Here is a 25,933-nt window from a genome sequence, read left to right on the forward strand (position 1 = left end):
TAGCATCCTCCTCCCTGCCAGACTCCTGCAGAGCCTTGTCACCCCCCTAGCCAGAGGGGTCACTGCTGCCCTTGAGAGTTCATCAGATCTCCTCCTACACTTCCTGGGCGCTGCTCCCCAGAGGCAGGCCCCGAGGAGGGACAGAGCAGGAAAACCCCCATGGCACCATCTGGTTGCAATCAGTGTTTATAGCTCTCGCTAAGCTCCTTTCCGGCCAGGAGCCAAGTGAGATGTCTCCCTCAGGCTCCTAAAACATGGCTCCGTGTGCTGGGCTTTTGCAACCAGCTGCATCCAGTGAACGGGCCTGAGCCCTGGTCCCCTCTTGTTCATCCAGGTCTGGGCCAGGGGAGGTCTCGTCCTGCAGAGACCCCAGTGCCAGGAGCACAATGGGGAGTTCCCTTCATTCATATAGGGAGGAGGTTCACTCCCTACTGCAGTCAGCACTGCTGGATGCTGACTGAAGGGAGCTGGCTGCTGGCTGGACTGCATGGGTCCTGTGTTCAGATCACTCACAAAGGATAATCACCCTCGCCAGGTTGGTTTTGCCATGAGCGAGGCTCATCTTTCACACACAGTCCCCCCAGTGCCCTCAGGTGTGTACTGCGCTTCCATTGTCATGCCAGGGGCATCATGCTGTGGGGCAGTCCCAGGCCTGCAAAATGTTGAACTGAGCCATCCAAACTGGGATGGCTCTCATAGGCCCCTTTACGATTGGGCCCCATTGTGCTGAGTGCTGTATGGCACTCCCATTCCTGGATGGGGTGTCTTGTGCACAGTACCCTTTCACGCATTGCTTATACACAAAGCATTTTCCCTGGTAGGTCCTTTCCAAAGTTATTTAGGGAATGTGAATGTTGGTTTCCACCATTATGAGCCTGGCTGGCTCTACTGACACTTTTAACCCGGTGATCATCCTGCCTTGCTAGTTATCTAACATTTTAGAAATGGAACCATCATTTACCTGCACTAAGCAGAAAAGGTAAAATGCAGGGGAAAGGGGGAAAGCATTCCAAAAACTTCATTTTTAAAAAAATTAAGTTGCTAGGCAACAAAAACAGGGTAACCAATCCTCGCTATATGATCAAGAGACTTGTGATATTTGATGCTTTTAGGAACACTCCAACTCCTGGAGTCAGGTAATTACTTGAGAATTCCAGCTTGCATTGCAAAAAATACATTCCTACCCCTTCCAGTTGCAGAGAAAAGCTTGAAAACATGACCTATGTGTAACCTAAAGCCTCAGAAACCAGAATACAAAGAACCTAAAATGTATTATTTTTTAAAATCTCATGATTTTTAAGCCAATCTCAGGATTTTGGGGAGTCTGATTGATGATCTTTGACTGCTTGGGATTGGCCATACTGCAAAATGTGGCTACCTATGTATTCATTTACCAGCCCAGCCACTTAAAAGCAAGGAAATAAGTAGTTAAGAGCATCATAAATCTCACCTTGCCAGCATAATAAACATAAGTGCATCCTATCCTAGAACAAAGAAATACACATTTCACCATAGCATAATCTTAACTCTGACCCAGACTCTTATGCATAGAGGCCTTGGTGTTTTGGGCTGAGCCTGCTGAAAAATTCCCTGTGCCCACAGCCCTTACACACCATCATCATCATCATCATCCCATGAACAGGGCTGACTTGAGCACTCTGAAGGGCAGTGGGGTGGCTCTTATGGACACATCTCACATCTGACTGACTCATTGTACACTGTGTGTGTGTGTGTGCGCGCGCACGTATGTGTGAATGTGCATGTGTGTGTCTGTGAGTGTGTGAATGGATGTGTACACGTGTGTGTATGAATATAATTAAGTTTTTCCCCACAGCCAGGTTCTGCTGCTTCTTCCATTCAGCCTGGTAATCAGTTCTCACTGGCTTCTATCTGATATATTGTCAATGTTTTCTTTTTTTCTCTGTTTTCACCACCCAAAGTATGCCGGTGGTGGATTTTTAAAACTGACGATCATTTAAAACAGCCTAGGTATTAATCCAAATTTTACAAGTGCTATGCTCCCTTCAAGTTACTGGGAGACATGGGTGTAAGTGGGCCAATACCGTCGATACCAATACCATCGATCTGCGGCCACACTAACCCTAATCCGATATGGTAATACAGATTTTAGCCCTACTCCTCTCATTGGGGAGGAGTACAGAAACCAATTTAAAGAGCCCTTTATATCGATATAAAGGGCCTCTTTGTGTGGACGGGTACAGAGTTAAATCGGTTTAACGCTGCTAAAAATCAGTTTAAATGTGTAATGTAGACCAGGCCAAAGTCCCCAACCTTCTCCCTCTGGAGGGGGGATGCCTTGGCCCCACCCACTAGAAGCAGCGACAGCGAGGTGGGCATGGATTTCCCAGACCTCAGGACACCAGCCATGGCATGTGGGTCTTGCACATGCTCACAGCCTGTTCCAGCCCCAATCCACATGACCACTACAGGGCTGTGTTCACAGGGGCTCCCTGATAGCCCGTGGCCCTAGGACTCTCCTATAGGAGGAGGGGAGAGGCATGTATCATAGTACTAAACTGTCGGCATTAACTAAGTCTCAGTAGCTCTAAGGGCTTGGGGAGTGGGGCAGTGTTGGTTCTGTGACCATCACCTCCACCCCCCTGGGGGCAACCATCACCTTCTGAGAACACCATTCCCTCCCACTCTCTGACAGCACCTCCTGCTGGCAGTGACTAGTACCAAATTAGCTGTGAAGACACACCAAGCAAACTCACCTGCATTGTTCCCTGATGAAAGGGGCAGAACAACTGTGTCTGGGCCTCCTCCCCACTGCTAGCACTCCTGCCCAATTCCTTACAATGCCTCCTGCTGGGAGCAGCCAGGTGCTTCCGCCACAGCCAGTGCTCCCTACAGCACCCCCTTTTGGGAGAAGGCAGGACAGGTATAGTCTGGAGCTCCCCTCATAGCCAGCACTTCTGCCTTGCTCCTTACAACACCACCTGCTGGGAGATGGCAAGTCTGGCATTTTCCCATCACTTATCCATCCCCGTCATCTGCCACTGGCTCATCGCATCTAATCGCATCTCTCCTCATTCCCCTGCCCGTCGCTTGCCTCCTCACTCCCCCAGCCCGCCTTTTGCCTCCTCACCCCCCCTGTTGACCAAAACAGGAGGCCAGGAGTCTCCATCTCACGTTCACCTTCCTTCCCATATCTAGCACCAGGGTGTTCTGCTCCCAGATATGACTCAGACAGGATAAAGGTACAACAAGATTTATTAATGGGGTGGCAAGGACTCCCCAGGTAATAAGGGGAGATGGATAATAAAACAAGGAAGGCTGTATCAATAGGGATCTATATACTAGGATCAAAATAACAATGACATTACCATCTCTTACAGCTTGATTTGATGGTTTCTTCTCCTCTTCAGGATGGATGCAGCACAACAGGATGGCTGGATCCCTCAGATGGAGACAGGACCTCAAGGCAGAACCAGATGAGTGTCTTCTCAGTAAGGTGACAGTATTCAGGTAACTAAATCCCTCCTCTTCCCTTTATCTGCGTCGTCGTGCATGGAACAAGCAATCACTATAAGGGATGGATTAGGTGCATTTAGGTAAGTATATTCCCTGCTTAAGATGACCCTGGTGGGGTGGATGGCCTATCTTATTAACCTTCAGCCACTTCTCTGCCCCAAACAGACAACAACAAGCCTCTGACACTCAGGCAGGCAAGCTTGATATAATCTGAGCACTGCCCTTATATAGACATAGGCTTGCTAGGCAGATTACCTGATGACAGTAGCCATCTTTTCCTGCCTAAAATAAAAAGGCACCGAATTCAGAGTGAGGTGGGGACAAGAAGGGCTTACAAACTCTAGTTGTCCTTTAGAGGATCCAAAATGGCCTTAGGATTTTTACCTTTGCACCCTCACATTCTGCGCTCACCTCTTCACCCTGCCGCTCACCTCCTTAACCCCCTGCCACACCCCCTCCCACCTGCCGCGGGACCCCCCTGCCTGCTAGGTTACTAGTGGAGCTCCTCAAGGACCTGTCTGGGGACCAATCTTCGTCAATGTGTATTAATGACTGGCACAAAAAGTAGAAGTTTGCTAATGAAATTTGCTGATAATACAAAGCTGGGAGGCATTGTCAGTACAGAGAAGGATCAGAACAGTATATAGGAAGACCTAGAGGACTTTGGAGACTGGAATGACAGAAATGGGATGAAATTAAACTGTGAAAATACAAGGTCACGCACTTTGGCTTGAATAATAAGAATTTCTGCTATAAGTTAGGGAAGTGACAGAGAAGGAGAGAGACCAGTGTGTGTCTAGATCACAGGATGACTATGAGCCACCCATGGGATGCAGCTGCAAAAAAAGACAAATGTGATCCTAGGATGTACAGGCAAAGGACTTCCAGTCAAGATAAAGTAGTATTAATGGCATCATACAAGGCACTGGTAAGACCCAATTTGAAATGTGTATAATTCTGCTCACCAATGTTCAGAAAAGATTAATTCAAACTGGAAGAGATGTGGAGAAGAGCTACAAGGATGATCAGGGGAATAGAGGGCCTGTCTTATGAGAGGGACTGAAAGAGCTTAGGCAGTTTAGTCCAGTGGTTTTCAAAATGCAGGTTGCGACGCAGTACTGGGCCATAGAATGTAAGGCACTGGGTTGTGGCAGCTCTGGTCAGCACCACCAACCGGGTCATTAAAAGTCCCATCAGCAGTGCTGCCTGGCTAAGGGGGGGGGGCCATGGGGCTCTGTGCACTGCCCTCACCCTGAGCAGCCTGGTTCCCAGCCAATGGCAGTTGGGGGAGGGGGTGCTTGTGGGCGAGAGCAGCGCAGAGCTGCTTGTGCACCTCCGCCTAGGAGCCTGACCTGCTGTTGGCTGCTTCTGGAGTGCAGCAAAGTCTGCAGTGCCATGACAGGCAGGAAGCCTGCCTTAACACTCCTGCTGTGCCGCTGACTGGGAGCCACCACAGGTAAGCCCTCAATCCCTTACCCCAGGCCTGAGTCCCCCCTGCAAACCCGGAGCCCCCTCCTTCACACCAAGCCCCTCCTCCTCGGCCCACCCCAACCTGTAGCCCTGACCCCCTCCCGTATCCAACCCCCTGCCCCAGCCCAGAGCCCCCTCCCACATCCTGAACTCCTCATTCCTGGCCCCAGTCCTGATTCCCTCCCACACTCCAAACCCCAAATCCCCAGCTCCGTTGAGTCACGAACATCAATAATTTTCTTCAACTGGGTCACCAGAAATTATTTTTGAAAACAGTTGGCTTAGTATAGCAGTAAGAAGACTGAGGGAGAATCTGATTGCTCTCTATAAACACATCAGGGAGTAAATACCAGGGAGGGAGAAGAGCTATTTAAGCTGAAGGATGATATCGGCAGAAGAACAAGGATGATGTTGGCAAATGGAAAGAAACTGTGCATGAACAAATTCAGCCTGGAAATTGAAAGAACGTTTCTAACCATCAGAAGGGTGAATTTCTGAAATAGCCTCCCAGTAGGAGTTTGGGGGACAAACAACTTAATTAGTATTAATAATAATGGGGGATTTCAACTACCCCCATATTGTCTGGGTACATGTCATCTCAGGACTGGATGCAGAAATAAAATTCCTAGACACCAGAAATAACTACTTTTTTGAGCAGCTAGTCCTGGAACCCACCAGGGGAGAGGCAATTCTTGATTTAGTCCTAAGTGGAGCACAGGATATGGTCCAAGAGGTGAATATAGCTGATGTGCTCGGTAATAGCAACCATGATGTAATTATATTTAACATCCTTGTAGTGGGGGAAATAAAAAACCTACCACAGTAATTTTTAAATTCAAAAAGGGGAACTACACAAAAATAAGGAAGCTAATTAAACTTAAATTAAAAGGAAGAGTCACAACAGTGAAATACTTGCCAGCTGCATCAAACGGTTTTAAAACACCATAATAGAGGCTCAAATTAAATGTATAACCCAAATTAAAAAAAAAAAAACCAGTAAGAGAACAAAAAAAATGTCTCCATGGCTAAACAACAGAGGTTAGAGGAAAAAGGCATCCCTTAAACACTGTAAGTCAAATCCTACTGACTCAAATCCTACTGAGGAAAACCAAAAGGAGCATAAACACTGGCAAGTCAAATGTAAAAGTATAATTAGGCTGGCCAAGAAATAATCTGAAGAGTAAATAAGAAAAGACACAAAAATTAATACGAAACATATTTTTACATATATCAGCAGCAGGAAACCTGCCAAACAAACAGTGGGGTCATGTGACAATCAAGGTGCTAAAGGAGCACTCACAGAAGAAAAGGCTCTTGCAGAGAAGCTAAATAAGTTCTTTGCCTTGGTCCTCACTGAAAACAAAAGGAGGGAAACTCCCACACTGGAGCCATTCTTTTTAGATGGCAAATCTGAGGAACTGTTCCAAATTGAGGTATCAGTAGAGGAGGTTTTGGAACTAACTAATAAATTAAACAGTAATAACTCTACAGGACCAGATGATATTCACCCAAGAGTTCTGAAGGAACAAATACGAAATTGCAGAGCTACTAACTGTGGTATGCAACCTAGCACGTAAATCAGCCTCTCTTCAAGATGAATGGAGGCTAGCTATTGTAACATCAATTTCTTTTAAAGGCTCTAAAGGTGATCCTAGCAATTACAGATTGGTAAACCTAACTTCACTACAAGACAAATTGGTTGAAACTATAGTAAAGAACAGAATTATCAGACACGTAGATGGACATGATGTGTTGGGGAAGAGTCAACACAGCTTTTGTGAAGGGAAATCATGCCTCACCAGTCTAGCAGAATTAACTGAGGATGTCAAAAAACATATGGACAAGATTAATCCAGTGGACATTGTGTACTTGGACTTTCAGCAAGCCTTTGGCAAGGTCCATCACCAAAGGCTCTTAAGGGAAGTAAGCAATCATGAGATAAGAGAGAAGGTCCTCTCATGGATCAGTAACTGGTTAAAAGATAAGACACAAAAGATAGAAATAGATTGTCGGTTTTCATAATGGAGAGGTGCAAATAGTGGGGTCCCCCAAGGATCTGTACTGGGACGAGTGCTGTTCAATGTATGAATAAATGATCTGGAAAAGTTGGGTGGCAAAATCTGCAGATGATAGAAAATTACTGAAGATAGTTAAGTCAATGAGTCATCTTTGGAGATGTGTAATTGTAGCGATGTTAGTCCTAGGACATTAGAAAGACAACTTCTGAAGTTGGTCCAATAAAAGATATTATTTCCCTAATATTGTCTCTCATCTTTGGAGACTCCTTTTCACTTAGGAGGTGCTGCTTTACTCTCTGACCACCTGTGCTCCGTGTAGAGCAACTGCATAGAATTACAAGCTACTGCCTGAGCATATTCTCCATTCCCTAACGTCTACCTCCTCACTTATCAGTGTCTTCAACAAGGTCTCCCCTGCAACCTGATTATCTTGTCAATAAGGTTGCATCACACTCCATATATTGTCATTCTGCAACCCCATCAGAACTGAATGGAGGAACATGCTTTGTACAAAGGTAGGGTCATATCTTAGGTCAGAATCAGTTTCTTGCGAGGCAAACAATGATTTCTATCTCAAATCAAGTGCTCGGACTAGGAAATCCTAAGGTGTCTTTTCTGGCTTTTGTGTAACTCTTGAGGCATCAGTAGGGTGACCAGATTTCCCGATTTTACAGAGACAGTCCCAATGTTTGGACCTTTTTCTTCTATAGGAGCCTATTACACCCCACCTCATGTCCCAATTTTTCACACTTGCTATCTGGTCACTCTAGGCATCAGGTAAAATTCAGTGGCATCTTTTTCCTAGTAATAGGACCTTAAAACACTTCTTCATTTTGACAGGCTCAGATTAGCTTTTCCCTCCAAGTAGTCCCTGAGGCTCAGTCCTGGGCAGACTCCCCCAATTACAGTTTCCAAGATCTCTGCTTCAGTATACCTATTTGGTGTGCTCGCTGCACAGAAGAAGGCAAGCACATGTGGTATGGGTTTCAACCAGGCCGCAACATTATTAGTTAAATTAGATCCAAGGTTCCTGTTGGTTGCCGGTGAGCGTCCCCCCATTGATCCTTTGCCAATTCTTGGCGCTCTGACCACAGGAGGATCTCTGGGTACCTCCACTCACCCGCTAGCAGCCCTCTCCCTTTCCCTTTCAGGGGTTGACGTGAGAGAGGACCTTTCCCCCCCTTAACCCAACAACACCATCCAGCACACTGGCAGGGCAATCTCCCTTGGGTAGTGCCTCAACCCTTGGTTCACATTTGCCCCCAAGGAGTTAGACATGATGCCCCTTCTCATAAAGAGATGCCCTTGGGATGCCCACTATGTTACCTTTTTGATCTGGAGCCTAAATCAGCAAGTTCCTGCACTGGGTACCTGATAAAATATGCAACAACTCTCATGTAGATCCAAACTGTGACCCAGCCCTCTACTTTCCCAAAACACAACCCTTGGGTTTCACTACAAGGAAGGTGGAAAAACTCAACCAGCCTTGGCCAATACTTCCCAGCCCCAAGTGGCAACTAGCCCATGGAAACCTAGGCCAGGGAGAGAGAGTGTCTGACTACTGGAAGCCTGCAAACAGGAAGTGGCTCTTATCATGGCTCCAGATCTCAGGCCAAATCCTGCAAGATCTTATGGCTCAAATCATGTGCTAAATCCCTCAAGACCTCAAGCCTACTCCAAAAGCCTTGTGGGGGCTGCAAATCTCACTAGCCCCAGCCCATCCTCTTCTTGTTGCCTTCTCCCATCATGATTCACCAAAACACAGCCCTCTGCTCAGCGTAATCTAATTGGTTGTTGAGTCGTAGGTGCACGCCTAACTGGAGAAGCAAATTCTTTTGCTAATTAGGCTACGAGTAGTAATAAGCTAGATAGTATTCATCACCATGCAATTTTGACAGGTTTCCACGCCCCTTTTAGGGCTTATGTCCCGCCTTCCCACCCTCCATTTCCGTTGGCGCCGTCGGCCATTTTGAAAAAAGTGCGCGTGTATGTGTTTAACTAGGGGAAGTGTTGTGTATGTTTGAGCTTGGTGACACGAATAAAAAGTGTATTAAATATCAGGGTGGATTAAGAAAAAAGTTAAATAATATTGAAAGCTAGGTTTATAAAGGGAATTTTCTAAGGCAAAACCTGTTTGGTAAGCACAGGATAAAAAGGCATTGAAACTAGTCAATATCAATGTAGGTTAAGAAAAAAACATTAAAAACTAAGTTGAAAAGGATAATTAACTGAAGCAAAACCTGTTTTGTAAGCACATAACCAAAAACTATAAAGAAATAATTAAAAACTAGGTTTAAAAAAAATTGACCAAGGCAAAGCCTGTTTGGGAGGCCCAGGGTAAAAAAGTAAATAAAAAGGGATTGAAACTATTGACTACCCGTGTAGGTTAAAAAAAAGCTTTTTAATATTATTGAATAATATTAAAAACAATACAGCTGGGTTTAAAAGGGGAATTGACTGAAGCAAAACCTGTTTAGTAAGCACATGGCCAAAAACTATAAAGGAGTACTAAAAAAGACATTTAAAAAACATTAAAAACTAGGTTTAAAAGAAAATGTACTAAGGCAGTGTAATAAAAGTAAATAAAACATATTAAAACTGTTTAATACCGGTGTAGGTTAAGAAATTTGCTAAAAAATACAATTAAAACTATTTAATGCCGGTGTAGGTTAAAAACTAGGTTTAAAAGAAAATGTACTAAGGCAGTGTAATAAAAGTGAATAAAACATATTAAAACTAGTCAATACCAATGTAGGTTAAGAAAAAACGAGGTTTAAAAGGAAAATTGACAAAGGCAAAGCCTGTTTGGTAAGCACAGCATAAAAACTCTATAAAAAAGTGGCTAAGAAAAACACAATAAAGCTTAGGGTAAAATTTAAAAATGTTTACCTTTGCAGTCTTTTTGTAAAACGAGGTAGCTTTTTTGGTTTAACCCTAGTAAATAAAACACATTAAAACTAGTTAATACCAATGTAGGTTAAGAAAAAACGAGGTTTAAAAGGAAAATTGACAAAGGCAAAGCCTGTTTGGTAAGCCCGGGGTAAAAAAGCATTGAAACTATTCAATATCAGTGTAGATTAAGAAAAAAGAGCAAAGATAGAGAGCACACGGCGGAATCAGAATAAAAAAAGAGAGAAGCACGCGGAGTCTGTTTAGTAAGCACAGGGTAAAAAAGCATTCAGAATCAGGGCGGGTTACAAGACAAGAAAAGCGAAGAGAGAGTCCGCGTTGCAAAGAGCAAAGATAGAGAGCATGGGGTAGGATTAAAGAGCAAGAGAGAGAATTGTTACCTTTGCCCGTCTTTCTGTAGAATGAGGCAGCTTTCCTGGTTCAAACTCTCTCCGGCTTGTTATCACCGCCTTTGGATCGGACCAATCAGAGGTGGTTTTACAACAGCGTCATAGAATTCATTTTCCTGAACCAATCCTAGTGTTTCAAGATTTTAAGCAAGAGCCTTTTAAAAACCGGCTATTGTCTACCAATGAGCATGTATTTTTGTGTATAAAAACACGTGGTTTTGCGAGCGGGTTTTTTAACACAGAGAAACTAAACACAAAGGCATGTCCCTGTACAAAACACCTACAGAAGCCAAGAAGCCGGAATTGCCCCTGGGTGCACCAGTCCGTGTTCAGAAAAGAAGGCTCCTTTACAGTTATTTTGCCAATGAGAAAGGGTTGTTGCCGAGCCCTGTGTTTTATTCTGAAATAGAACTGAAAAAAGAGAAGCCACAGCCGTTTGTAAAATATCAAGTGCGAAAAAATTTGTTGTCAGATTTGGAAGAAACAGAATTAAAGGCAGAGGTAAACCTTTTTTTTTTTGTAACAAATTACAAAATGTTTTATAAAAATAAAGGGTTAAATATTTTTGTTTTTATAGGGGGGAATGGAAGAAGAGCCTATATATGAGGACATGGCAACCGAGGAACAGCCGCAGGATAGCGATGTTGAAAACCAGCCGATAGACCCCAAGTTATGGAAAGATGGCAATATTGTTACGGTAAAAGTTTTACCAGTTGTATAAAAATAAAATAAAAAAAGTATTGTATTTACACTTTTAAAAAATGACTTTTGATTTTTTAACAGATAACCAAGCCGGGGCCATACAAGATTACTGCTTTGGTGTGTAACAAACGGCCAACAGTTGCAGAGACAGAAACACCCGAGGAGGTAAAGACAGCTTAACTTATTTAAAATATATATATATATATATTTGTGTATGACACTAATTAAGCGTTACTATACGGTTGGTTTAATAATAGGTTGCTGAAACTATGATTGACGGAAGTGATTCAGAAACAAAGGACACAAACGGGGTGTCAATGGTAAAACCCAAAGAACACGGCGAGGTAAAAGTTACTTAAATAATTTAAAAAAAATATAAATATAAACATATATAAAAGCGGTAAAATAAAATTATATGTTTTGTGTTTAATAACAGGAAGGTGCTACGGGGTTCGACGGTGCGTCAGCTGAGGATGATGATAATTCAGAATTAGACGAGGGTACGACTGAGGTAGCACAAATAAACTGTAGGCTTTTTTATTTTAAAATTTTTGCAACAAAAAATTTAAAATATGTTTTTACAATGTTTTTAACAGACATCTTCAGAGGATGAAAAGAGGTGGCCTCTAAGCAGAACAGCCGTAATATGTACCTGTTGTTTTTGTGTGAAGCAAGATGTTAAAAAAAAGTCTGTAAAAAGTAAGGAGAGTGACCAGAAAAGCTGTGAAGAAGAAGAAGATGCCGTTAAGGTTGATATTATTAGAGCTGTTGTAGTAAAAGCCTTTTACCACTGTTTGAAAAAACAACTTTTGGAAAACTGTGCAGCCTGCGCTGTAAATAAGTCCAACTCTTTTAGTCACCCTTGTATTTTTTGGGATCGCTCAGAAGTATTTTACCAGCTTAGACGTATTTCTTCTAAACTGAACGTGGCCCAGTTGGTAAATATAATTATAGCTGAAGGCTACAAACTGAAAAAGCTTAACATAACCACTGAAACTATAATCAAAGTTGTTAAAATGATTAGGGAGGTTGCAAAATCATCTGACCCGGTGGCCCTGCTGGTAGACCTGTCAAAAGAGGTGGCCCCCGATATTGGCCGAGCGGTGTGTAGCAGAGTTCGTCAAATGGATTACAAAACTTTTTACATGCAAGCTTGTGACCCTAGAGGCTTAAAAAATATATATTAATTAAGATGCATTGTACAAATTTGTATTATTTTGCTTATGCGTTAAAAATGTATGTGATTGTACCGTATATTACTTCGCCAATTGGTGTGTAGCCGGGTTTGTAAAATGGATTATAAAAGTTTTTACATGCAAGCTTGTGACCCTAGAGGCTTAAAAAATATATATTAATTAAGATGCATTGTAAAAAAAAATTTTGTATCACAGTTTTTATATTATTTTGCTTATGCGTTAAAAAATGTATGTAATTGTATCATATATTACTTTGCTGCAGCTTTAAAAGTCAAGTGTGTATAGACGTTGTTGTGTTAAATAAAAACAAAAGCGGGAACAAACTTTTGTGTATACGTGTGTTTTAAAGCAAGATGGGGTAAGCATGGCAAAGTTGCTAAAGAAAATTTATTACTCACCCGAAAAAGTTGGTAGTTTTGGGGGCATAACACCTTTATTTCAGGCCGCTAAAAGACACCGTAAAACCTTAAGCAGAAAGCAGGTTTCCGCTTGGCTTGCGGATCAAGATGCTTACGCTTTACATAAACCTACAAGGCTTAAATTTAAAAGAAATAAAACAGTGGTGTCTAATGTGGATACGCAATGGCAGGCAGATTTGGTTGATATGGCCGCCTATTCTAAAGACAATGACTACCATAAATATATTTTAACAGTGATAGATATTTTGTCTAAATACCCCTGGGCGGTAACCCTAAAAAATAAAACAGGAAAAGAGGTGGCAGAGGCGTTTAAAGCTATTTTTACAAAGGGGCGCGTGCCTCAAAAATTACAAACAGACCGAGGAAAAGAGTTTTTAAACAAAGCTTTAAAAAATTTGTTTAAGCAATATTGGGTACACCATTTTGTTACCAATAACGAAGTTAAAGCAGGAATCGTGGAGAGGTTTAACAGAACTTTAAAATCAAAGATGTGGAGGTATTTTACCGCCCGTAACACCTTTCGCTACATTGATGTGCTGCAGGCCTTCATAGACGGTTACAACAGAAGTTATCACAGAACTATCAGAGGGCACCCAATTGATGTGACACAAGCTAATGCGCTAAACGTGTGGAAAACCGTCTACGGGGATAGTTTTAAAATAAAGACGCAACGTGTGATTTTTAAAAAAGGGGATCATGTAAGAGTATCTAAAACGAAGGGCACTTTTGAAAAGGGCTATCAGCAAACCTTTACCGATGAAATATTTATCGTGTCAGGGGTTTTATTAAGAGGACAAAGACCGGTGTATGCATTACAAGATTATGAAGGGGAGGAAGTCGTGGGGTCTTTTTATCCTGAAGAATTACAAAAAGTAAACCCTAACCAGCACCGCGTTTACAGGGTAGAAAAAATTATAGCAAAAAAAGGTCAGGGAAAAAACAAATTTTTTTTGTAAAATGGAAAGGCTGGCCTAAAAAATTTAATAGTTGGGTTAAAGCGTTTCAAGTGCACGACCTTTAATTAAAAAAAATGACTGAACAAAGTTTTTACATGACCTTACCAAGCAATGCCTCAGCGGGGGCTTTTCCTCAAAATACTAGTTCCAATTTTACAATACAACTAGCCAAGCCTTTAAATTTAATAGGGCGGTGGGATGTCGCTTTATCGGAAATTCATTATTGTCACTCTTGGAACACGCTTCTTTACGATACAGCATTTACATTAGCATCGGAAAAAAAAATTCGAACCTACAACATGGATGCCGGCTATTATTCAAGCATTCACCATTTATAGAAGTCATCAACAAGAATATAGACAAAGATGCCGAAAAACCAAATGCCTACGTTATTTACAACCCTGTGACTAGAAGGGTTCAGTTAAAACCAAAAGTACTTTTTTTCCACAGGTGGTAAATTGGCAACAATATTGGGAATGCTTTCAAATCATCCGTGTAGGATAGCACCGTACCCCGCAGACATTACAGGGGGTTTTAACTCTTTATACGTGTACACAGACATAGTAGAACATCAGTTAGTGGGGGACTACTATGTGCCGCTGTTGCGCTGCATTCCCATCCGCGGTAGCAACAACGAATTTGTTACCATAACGTATGACAAACCGCATTACGTCCCCGTAAGTAAGCAGCACATCGGAACCATTACTATTGAAATCAAGACGGATCAAAATAAACACGTTTCATTTAGTTTTGGAAAGGTAATTGTTAAACTACATTTGCTCCCCAAAAAAGCTGAAGAATGGTGACTATGAAAAACTACGGGGACCCCTTTTTGTATAGAAACTACTACAAGGCCCAGGCTGGCTATGGCTTACCAGGATATCAAGGATTACCCGTTATGTACGGGGCAGGTTTAGGAGGGATATTTTGCAGTCTTTTTAGAAAAGCCGTGCCAATTTTAAAAAGAGGTTTTGACATTATTAAACCCCATATGAAAACAGCCGCAAAAAATATAACCAAAGACGTCGTAAACCACGTGTCTAGCGCAGTTATAAACAAAATAGGAGCACAGGAAGGTTCCGGTTTAGTGGTAATGAGAAGAAAAAGAGCAGCGTTGCGCCAGCCATTTAAAGGACCACCTAGACCCTATAAAAAAAAAAAAGCTGTCAGAAGACGTCTTAGCCATATACCTAAAAGGCATCCTAAGAAGAGGAAGCTTTGCGTTACCCGCGATAAAAGGGATATATTTTAAAATGGCTTTTATTCATTGTGGCTCTGACGAATGCACCAAATCGGAACTGGATTTATTTCAAATAGCCCCCACACAAGCCAGTATTGAAAATAGCTTTTATGTAGAGGTGCCTCCTTTGGCCGCTTTAACGGTAAACGCACCTCTTGAATTTTTTATTTCGGGACATGGGGATCATTACTTAGACCTTAACAACACGCTGCTGTATGTGTGCTGCAAGGTGATAAAAGAAGACGGGTCAGACATTGATGATGATGCCCGGGTGGCCCTACCAAACTACCCCATCGCCACTCTTTTTAACCAGCTGGATGTTACTTTAGGCGATCGTCTTATTAGCCAGAGCAACAATTGTTACCCTTACAGAGCCTTAATAGAGCTAATTTTAAACTACAGCCACGACACCCTATCATAACCTTAGTCCCAGATTTGGACCTTAGCGTCCAAAATATGGGGGTTAGCATGAAAACCTCCAAGCTTAGTTACCAGCTTGGACCTGGTACTTGCTGCCACCACCCAAAAAATTAGAGTGTTTTGGGGCACTCTGGTCCCCCTGAAAAAACCTTCCCTGGAGACCCCAAGACCCAAATCCCCTTGAGTCTCACAACAAAGGGAAATAATCCTTTTTCCCTTCCCCCCTCCAGGTGCTCCTGGAGAGATACACAGACACAAGCTCTGTGAATCCAAACAGAGTGACTCCCCCTCTCCGTTCCCAGTCCTGGAAAAAAAAAGCACTTTCCTCTTCACCCAGAGGGAATGCAAAATCAGGCTAGCAAATTCAACACACACAGATTTCCCCCTGATTTCTTCCTCCCACCAATTCCCTGGTGAGTACAGACTCAATTTCCCTGAAATTTCCCAGAAAAGAAAACTCCAACAGGTCTTAAAAGAAAGCTTTATATAAAAAAGAAAGAAAAATACATACAAATGGTCTCTCTGTATTAAGGTGACAAAATACAGGGTTAATTGCTTAAAAGAAATATGAATAAACAGCCTTATTCAAAAAGAATACAAATCAAAGCACTCCAGCACTTATATTCATGCAAATACCAAAGAAAAGAAACCATATAACTTACTATCTGATCTCTTTGTCCTTACACTTAGAAACAGAAGATTAGAAAGCAAAAACTACTTCTCCAAAGCTCAGAGACAGCAGGCAGACAGAAAACAAAGACCTCGACACAAACTTCCCTCCACCCAGAGTTGAAAAAATCCGGTTTCCTGATTGGTCCTCTGGTCAGGTGCTTCAGGTGAAAGAGACATTAACCCTTAGCTATCTGTTTATGACACACCCTCGCTACGGAGTTTTCGACAGGCGGATTTTATAAAGACACGGCAGGGGGCCACGAAAGCACCCTTTTGGTTGGCCAGGCCAATGAGGGGTTTATACGCAGGGCCGAACTAACGGCCGGCAGCAGGAAGCTGGATTTGTTGGGACCTTTACACAGCAATTTGTTTTTTCAAGAAAAACTACTGCTAAACGGCGTGGATTTAAAAATTAAACTAACACGTAGCAAAGATGTTTTTTGCCTCATGAGCGGGACTGTCAACCAGAATTATAAAGTACACATTATTTCGGTGTCCCTGTTTGTAAAAAGTGTAAAAGTAACCCCGGGGGTTCGTTTGGGGCACGCTGAAGCTTTAATGACCGCCAACGCTAAGTACCCCGTAGACCGGGTAAGCATAAAGGTGTTTAGCATACCGGCCGGCAGTCGTGTCAGTAACCAGGAAAACCTTTTTTTGGGACAGCTACCCAAGCAGCTAGTAATCAGTTTTATAGATAACGACGCCTTCAGCGGCAGCTACGTTAAAAACCCTTTTAACTTTAAACATTATAACATTAATTTTGTGGCCTTGTATGTGGATGGCGAACAGGTGCCAGCAAAACCCCTACAACCCGATTTTGAAAATGGAAACTGCATGAGGGAGTACATGCAGCTCGTGCAGGCTACTGGAAAATATGTAAAAGACCGATCACTCTTAATTAACCGCGATGAATTTGCCCAGGGCTATACGCTGTACGCCTTTGATTTGACCCCGGATCAGGAGTGCGCCGATCATTATTCTTTAATTAAAACTGGAAACCTGAGAGCGGAAATTCGGTTTGCAACGGCTTTGCCCTCTACGGTTAACATGATAGTGTATGGGGTTGTTGATAACGTGCTCGAAGTAAATCATAGAAGAAACGTTCTGTTTGACTATGTGTAATCATGAACACCGTGCAGATACGAGATATTTTATCAAAGGACCCTTCTTTTTTAGATGTTTTTTCTAGCGACTTGCTTCTGAAAGGTTTTGTGTCCGGAAGACCTTTGGGGCTTATTGTTAACACCCACCCCCATAAGTTACCCGGGGAACATTGGCTGGCCCTTTATTTACCAAAACGGGGGCCCGGCGAGTTTTTTGACTCCTACGGTTTTTCCCCAGACAGTAACTTTTTCCCTCAGTCTATTATGACTTTTTTAAACCGTAACTGTAATAACGTTGTGTTTAGTCAGAGACAACTACAGGACCCCCTAGCTGTAACCTGCGGTTATCATTGTATTTTTTTTTTTAAAACAACGTAGTAAGGGTTTATCTTTTGATTGTATTTTAAAATTGTACACCAAAGATTTACCAGAAAATGACCGCTTGGTGGTGCGATTTGTAAAAGGAAAAAGACCCGGCATGCCCAGACCTGTTTTAAACATGTTTCAACATGTTCAAACATGTTTGTCTTGTCGTGTGTTTAAAAAGGTGCACCAATAAAACACAATTTTTAATTTTGTTTACGTCTTTTATTTTACATTCTTAACCAGTCGATTTTTCGTTTTTTAACAGGGACGCTTTTAAAAGGGGTGGTGTTACTTGTGGCCTTGACCGGCTTTAGCCCTATTTTTAGATGCTCTAAAAATTGTTTATTGGTAACATGCCCTACGACGGTCGTAGGCACGTTTAGCTCTGCCAAGGCTTTCATAAAAACATGCCACCCTTTAGGAGTCCTCTTGTTAGCGAAAGAATAAGAGCCGGTTACCCCCCTGATTAAATCAAGCATGTGAGACCCCTCAATCGCTTTCCCCCGGTACACAAAACGGCCGTTATCAGCCCAAGAAGAAACATCTTTACGCTGTTTAAGCTTATTTAACAATATTTCAGCTTTTTTTTTATAGCGAGGATTTACCCCCTCCAACACCTCCTGAATAACGAAGTCCGATAAACCCCCCTGAACGTTAGGAGGTTGAGGCTCCTCTTGCTCTTGCTCTTGCTCGGGGGAAAAAAAAAAGGTTTATTTTAGTCTTTTCCATTTCACCACGCTTGGCCAATACCAGGTATCTTTGCAGGACCCCTCGTAGAGTTTAGCCTTTTCGTAGTCCGATAAACCGGTTCTTTGAAGAATGTCTTTCATTTCTGAATCCAATTGGCGAGTGGTTGTGGTTCTGATATTTTCTTCACTGCTAGAAGCCCGCTTTATTTGTTTTAACTGGTGGCTAGGAACGAGGTACATTTTTTCAGCGGGTTCCATTATCTGTTAATTAAAAGGCTTGACAGCAGGGAGAGTGCAAAGCTTAACAAAGGGCCAATAAAGCCACTGGTTTGTTTTACAATAAGCTTTTTTCTTTTTAGGGATAGCTTTTTATCACTTAGCTTTTTAATAATTTTTCGGGTTTTTTTAAGGATGCCTATTTGTCGAGGTTTTAGAGGAACGTTTCCTTTTAAAGTATTAAGCGCTATTTCTGAGATGGCCGCTACTAGGTCGTCAGAAGCCGTACAGAGAATAGCCTTTCTTTGAGGCGGCTTGGCTTTGATAAGAAATTTTAAAAGAGCCAGGTTTTTTTGCACACAGTTAGACATGTTTGTTCGGGTGGCGATTTTTTTTAAAATGGAAGATTAATAAAAAAATAACTATTTTTAATGGTTTTTTTTAAAGGTGTATACACAGGGCCAGTCTGGGGGGAAAAGACCTGTTCTTAACCTGAGGTTTTCGGGCGTTGAAGCGTTTAAATCCACCAGCAGATACCCGTAGGGGTTTTTGGTAGCATCCTCAAAAGCCTCCAAAAAAAATTGTGTTTTACCAGGGTACATTTGCCAGGCCAAAGTGGTGATTTGTAGTTTATCGTGGGGGTTTTTTAAAAGAACCATATATTTAGTATTTAAATTAATTGTACGGCTTTTTTTCCTTGACAAAACATATTTTGCACAATGTACATAATACTTAAGTTTTTGTGGTGTACGTATTTTGTAAAGGCTGTTTCAATTTCACCACTTTCAGAAGCAGACTCCATTAGATCATCTATAATAACCATATTCACTTTATTACTAGGAAATAAATGTTCATCATTAAAAGTATTAGCTAAACCTTCCAAAAATGTAATACATGAAAATTTTTGCAGCAACTCTGTATACAGCGGTTGCCAACAGCTATAACACCACACAATATTTTCAGGCATACATGATAACAGTTTATGAACATTTTCTAACAACTGCTTTATAAAATATGATTTTCCAGAATTTGAGGGACCACAAAGCAAACAGGAAAAGGGATGAACAAACTGAACGTGGTTTTTCATAATAATTAATACCCGTACGGCAAAGTTTTAAAAGCCTCCTCGAGGGCTCTTTTGTCGTAAATGACTTTTTGGGTTTTTTTTAGAGTTCTTGTTTCTATTAACCAGTGTTTTTTTACCCTTACAATTCCTGGCTGCTGTACTACGATTTCTTTTGGGACCTCTCCCGCGGGGTAATCCCAGACGAGTTCTTTTAAGCTTTCAAAATTAATTTTTTCACTGTTTCCTGAGTTAAGTGTGATTCCTTTTAATTTCATACAGGTTTTACCGCTGGACAGTTTGTACCCATATGTTTTAGGTCCCGTGGACACAAACTCCACAATGTGTTCATCTGGGGGTATTTCGCTAGTTAAATCTCCTAAATAATTCCCTAGGGGTGGATTCCACTCCCCTTCTTTACTTACAAAAATTACAGAATCCATATCATGATAAAGACACCGCTGCTGTAAACGATCTAACAAGCGGTAGAGCTCTAGCCGAGCATAAGCGGTGGTAAAGCACGCTATAAACACGTTAGTATTGCTGGAATGGGTGCAGTGTTCTTTTGCGTACTTCCAAGACACTACGGCTGTGTCATCATCGATAAACTCACACGATGACACATCGTAATAAGGTACAAAAACATACTTGAAGAGCTCGTCGGGGTCCGTTACTATACTAGTGTTAGTCAAATTTGTTCGCTGACCAAATTTTCCCCACAAGGAATTTAAAAACAGCTTTGAGATTTGTCTTTTTGCGGGGTTTACCTTAATTTTGTTTAGACGCAGACACACACCTTCTTTCTCACGGTACTCTTTAACGTACTGTTCTTTTTTAAACTTGTCCGTACACCAGTGAGGGAACCCCGAGGCCTCTTGTTTTTGTCTAAGGTGTGTTTTAATGTAGTCTGAAAACAGGGCATCTGAAGAGCGGTTAAAATGCCAGACTTCATAAATTTCAGCGATTTTGTACCCTTTGTTTAAAGCCTCCACCAATTCTATTGTGCACCAAGTCCCTGTTAAAGCCCTCTCCTCCAGACTGTGCCCGCAGGGGTCCTTTTGTTTTGTTTCTGCACAAAGGGCGCACAGGGGAAACATTAGTTTACCATCAACCCTGTATGGTAACAAGGGAAAATACAAACCTCTTGGAGGGTACACTTTAACCTTGGCAATGCCAAAGTATTGGCAGATATCCCCAAAACCCTCATACACAATAACGGGATGTCCCACAGGGTATTGTTTAGTTTTGTTAACAAAAGGGTAGAGGCTGGTAAAATCATAGTAATGAACCTGCTCCCCGGGCTGAGGTTTGTAATAAAGGCAAATGGCGTTTGTTCTACCACCGTAAAGGGTGTCTCTAGGAACCAAAGGCTGTGGCAGCTTCTTTTCTCGTAAAAAATTTTCCACCCGGTTATTGTTTGCTAGCATGGCCTGCCACTCATGTTCCCACACGGTCCTTACCTCAAACCCCTGGCTTTTTAAAAATTCAGCCTTAATGATGGTTCGGTTGTACAGCTGTCCGTAGGTTGCCTTAAGCAACGGGTTGTAATCATTTTCGCAATAGCAAATGGGGCACCTGTGAAAAAAACACCTGTTAAATTCAAAGGCCGTGGGTTTACCAGCTATAACGGCGTAACCGTCCAAAAAATAGGACCCCGTTTTAAACTCACCACCCTGCAAAGCGTGTTGAATGTAAATATTCTCAGTGTGGGCTACGTACATCAACCACTGAATGGCCGGCGTGGAATATCTCTTCTGCTGTTTGTGGTAATTGTCTAACGGCAAAAGAGCTATGGTTTGCAGTTTTAAAAAATTAAACCGGTACATGGCCATGCAAATCGAGGCCAATGTGAAGTGCTGAAAGGGATCTATACACTTAGTAACCACCTCCTCATTATCCTTTCCGGGGTTTTTAACAATTTGCTTTTCTGTCATTTTTATAACTTCATTTCTGAACTGGTCGCAAGCCTCTCGCAAAATTTCAACATCTTTTTGACAATAATAGCGTAGTTCTTTTTGAAGATCAAAGCTGTTTTGGCGATTGTGCAGGTACCAGTTTAAAAATTCCTTTTTTTCGTCAGGCATCATGTAGTCTACTCCAAAGTACTCTATTTCGGGCATAGGTCCCACATAGTTTTGATTTTTAACGGTATTAAAAAAGTGCGCAAAGTACCCCTTCGCTTCCTCAAACCCCATAGCTTTGGGTAACTTGCTAAGTTTCATGGGGAGAAAATTTAAAGAATCTATAAATTTAATGTTTAAGTTTGCCACCGTCACGCAAATAAGTTTTCCCCCTTGCGTTACGGTGCTAACAGCCATTTTTTCTTTAATTAACTGCCTTAGAATAAAATAACTATCGTAACCTTTAGCGTTATGAGCAATAAAAGTGTATCTCTTAAAGCGCTTGTCTACAAAGGTTAAAACAAACTCGCTAATGCATTCTTCCCCCTTAAATTCCCAGCTAGTTTCTTTATTTAAATGCAAAGCATAAACATAATTTGGCACGTGTACCCACGTTTCTTGCATACATTCAAAATCATAAAACACATAATCCTTTCCCTCTTCTGGAGACCAAATATTATGCATATAACACTTGTGACCCTCTATGTTGTCGGTTTTTTGATAGCACTGGGGACACTTTTTGCTTGTACACTTGTGATTTTTAACCATGTAGAAGCCGCACTTATCGCAAAAACTTCTGTTTTTACAATCAACTTTACCGCTGGTCACCAAAGCGCTGTGCCTTTCTAAACAGGCGTCAGACCTGCAAAATAGCTTACAGCTGGGGCATCTCTTTTTTTCACCAGCCACTTCGAGGCACTCGGCGCTATTACACGTACGGCAGTGGTTTTTACAGGTGTGCTGGTGTTTGTGGCTATAGGGAGCGTAACAGTAGTTGCACAAATACGGGGCGCCTATAAAGGCTTTAATATTTAAAATGCCGTAGAAATGTTTGTTATGTAACAAAACAAAAACAGTTTGGGAACGCTGTACACCCCCCATTGTAAAAAAACACCAATTTCCATTTTCATAATACATAACGGTAATAGCTACCCCCAAGCACTCTTCGAAAGAGCTCACGTCTGTTAAGCTAATCATTTTTTGGTCCAAAAACCCCAACTCCTGATGAAGGTGTTTGGCCCCCTCTAACAGCTGGGCATCTGTAAGTTTTTTATCTGATAAAAGACCCAGCACGCTACCGGCAAAACACAAGTTGTTACCCTGGTTATTTAAATCAATTAAATGTTTTCTTTTTTTTTCAATAATTTTACTGTACGTAATAGTTTTTAGGGGTCTTACAGACCCAACTCCACCAACCATGTTTCTAATAATTGTAACAACCAGGCATAAAGTTCCGGACCCCACAATCTCTGCATTACTTTGCAACACATTAACGATGTTATTTAAAAAATCTACGGATTTAAATTTTCCCAAGGCCTCCGTAAAGAAAAGAGCGGGTGATTTAGCCCCAGGGCATCTAAGCATAGCTGTACAAAATCTTGAGGGCCCACCTGATTATTAATATCATCTAGCAAATTTTGAATAGCGATGTCGATGGCCGCCATGGCTTCTGTGAACCCCGTTACTCTGTCCAAATTAGCAAAACGAAATTCTTGAAAATATTCATAAGCGTTAAACTCTCTTCGGAGTCTTATCCAGTGTCTTACACACTCCAAATACACCTGTGGTGGTGTATCGGGAGCGGGGGAATCTGGACCTTCAGAAGAAGAAGGGGTGGGAGGGTCTATTTCCCTTTCTTGGTTGGGGGGTTGTTTTTTTAAAATAGCTTTGACTTTTTTTATTTTTTTGGCCAAAAGCCTTCTTAATATTTTAGATTTTTTCCATTTTTTTTCCAACCCCTTTTTACATTTTTAGGTTTCATGTTTAGTCACCCTCTTCCTTCCCCCTTTAACGCGCTTTCCACCTTTTCAATTAGTGCCCAGGTATCTGCTATTTTTTGGTCCAAAACCACCCTTTCTTCTGGAAAATTTTGTTTTTGAAACACCTCAAGAATTAGCTTTGAAAACTTTTTATCTATTAAACGCTTTAGAGATGTACAAACACTAAACAGCTCGTTACAAGCAGAAACTGATGCAGCCAGCCCCACAGGAAGATTGTTATTTGTAGCAAGGGTTTTGTGGGTTCCAAAAGCCGGGGGTTTAACTTCTTCACCCTGCTCAAACCCACCCCTAGACACGGTTGCTTCTACAGAGTTGTTTGTTTTTAAAGCTAATTTATTTTGGGTCGGGGAGGCATAGGTCTGTTGAAAACTAGGGGCTTTACCTCCTCTACCTCGCTTACCATGGTTCCTGGAAGTTGTAGAGGTAGCTTTGGGCGGTTCAAAAGCGGGAGGTCTGAGACCCTTTCCCCCCGCCCTAAAAACGGATGCTGTTTTAGAGGTAGACTTTTTGGCCTTTTTTAATGCCGGCTGGTTTTGTGCAATAAGGGATTTGGACGTGCAGGGCTGTTCAAAATCGGTGTGCTTAATACCCTTGCTTCCAACTGCAGCTGCCTCAGAGGGAAATTTCTTGGCCCCTTTAAGCGCACTCCCCTTCAACATTTCTTCTTGAGGAATAACGCTTGATAAGTCTGCCGATACACATAAACAAAATGATTTTTAGCACGGGTTTTTTTACTAACAACAACAAACATGTTCCCCAAATATATATATATTTTAAAAACGTTTTTGCAGTAAGGGGGCTAAAACCGCATTTAAATACAATGTACAAAATAAAGCTCTCTTTTAGTTTACACCACCCTGGGGCTGTACAACGGCAACTTTTGTACAGTAAAACCTTTAAGGGTTTTTTTCCTAACAATAACAAACAAGCCCCTAAAATGCACAGTATTTCCAACATCAATTTTTTTTTTTTAAAAAAACACATATTTAAAAAACAGTTCACACCTTCTTCTGTAATTTCAGGAAAACCTATTGGGTGGTTTTGACTTCCATCTTGTTCTAAATTAAAAAAATAAAATTTTTTAAAACCTTTTTTCTTAAAAATAAATTATACTTGTGTAGCATATTAATTAGCTTACCAAAATTTAAAGCTTCTAGCGCGGCATCTGGAATGTCAAGAAAAAAGGCATCGTCCTATTTAAAAGAAAAAATATTGCCTTTTAACTAAGCATAACGCTGGTGTAATACCTTGGCGGCCCACACAAATTATAGTAAGGTTTCTTACCATGTTGTTGCTCCCCATAACGGTAGAAGCCTTGTATTAGCAATATTTCTTTAACAGCCTTGTTCAGTTTTTTTGTCCCCCTATTTATAGGTTTAAACCTGTTTTTTTAAAAAAAGGTTTTGCCCCCCACCCCCAATATTAATATTTAAAAAGGCATTTCTTTAAAAAAACAGAGTGTGTAAAGGGCACTTTTCTAGGAAAAAAGGCGGGTGTGGGTTGGGGGGGCCTATATACTTTAGCTTTAATGGCTAAAAATGTTATTTTTTACAGTAAATGTGTTTAAACAGTTAATAAAAAGCCTTTGTAAATGGTAAGATACCCACTTACACCTTTGTAACCAAAAAGTTTATAAAAACTGCAACCTGTATTTTTTTAATTTGTTTTATGGCCTTAGTTTTTAAAACAAAACTGCTAATTTAAAAATAAACCATGTTAAACTTTTACAAAACTTATTTTACATTGTTAGTAAGTTAAAAAATTTAGGTATTACTTTAAAAAACACATTTTAAAACGGTATTTAGCTTTTGTTACAGAGTAAAAAAAAAAAAAGCCGAAGGCTCTGGCTGTTTAGATAAGAGCGGGGGGGGGGGGGTTTGTCTTAGTTGGTTTTTTAAAAAAGGCGGGAAGGTTTTTGGCTACACACTTTAGCTTTTAAACTTTAATGGTTAAAAAGCTTAGTTTTGATAGTAAGTAAGTTAGTATGCTTTTTAATACCTGTTTTTGGCATTCTTTTACTTTAAAAGAAGACCTTGTTATGTTTTGTTCTTTTTATTTTTAATTTACTGACTTACAGAGGCTGTTTTTTGCTAACAGCTGCTGTTTTTACTTTAAAATGGCCCGGGTTAGCCTAAAATTAAAAAAAAGCAAATCTTTTTTTGTTACAACACATTAGTTTTATAGCCCTAAACTGTTCTTGCACACTTACATGTTATTAAAACACCTATGCCTAAATAAAGGCTATGGGTCTTCAGGTTTCCTTTTCACCTTTATTTGTTAAAAAGTGGGGAAAAAAGCAATCTTCTCTCTAATCCACTGGCTTACAAAATAAGGGGACTATAAACCGTCTGTTACTAAAAACCTGGGGTTTTAAACCTAGGACGCTTCTGCATAATTTTTTATTACAACACATACAAAAGGGTTGTGTTTTAAGTTTGTCTTTTCAGTCATTATCCCTTTGCAAAACTTAATGTAACTTTAACTTGTGTTTGTTAAAAAGTTTGGAAAAGAAGCAGCCTTCTTATCTCTGATCCACTGACTCACAGAGGCTGCTTTGCTATGTGTTGTTCAGCTTTTGTTACAGGGTCCTGGTTAATTAGATAAGAGCAGAGCAGGGCTCTGCTGCAGCTTCACAGTTTTTACTAAAAAATAAGCAGCGCTAGTCAAAAACCTAGGGAAATTTTTTTTTGTTACTATACATTACTTTT

The 25,933-nt window shown here is 41.2% G+C and overlaps 1 protein-coding gene across 1 annotated transcript; it reads left to right on the forward strand.

Annotated features, from left to right (window-relative positions):
- Window positions 1-10,863: 10,863 nt before the first annotated feature.
- LOC127056900 (uncharacterized) lies at window positions 10,864-12,448 on the forward strand. The gene is made up of 6 exons (XM_050965232.1): window positions 10,864-10,979; window positions 11,066-11,149; window positions 11,242-11,328; window positions 11,421-11,495; window positions 11,581-11,922; window positions 12,443-12,448. The coding sequence occupies exons 1-6, from the start codon at window positions 10,866-10,868 to the stop codon at window positions 12,446-12,448; spliced, it is 708 nt and encodes a 235-aa protein (XP_050821189.1). The 5' UTR covers window positions 10,864-10,865.
- Window positions 12,449-25,933: the final 13,485 nt, after the last annotated feature.

This window comes from Gopherus flavomarginatus, chromosome 8 (assembly GCF_025201925.1).
Source record: "Gopherus flavomarginatus isolate rGopFla2 chromosome 8, rGopFla2.mat.asm, whole genome shotgun sequence".
NCBI lineage: Eukaryota > Metazoa > Chordata > Testudines > Testudinidae > Gopherus > Gopherus flavomarginatus.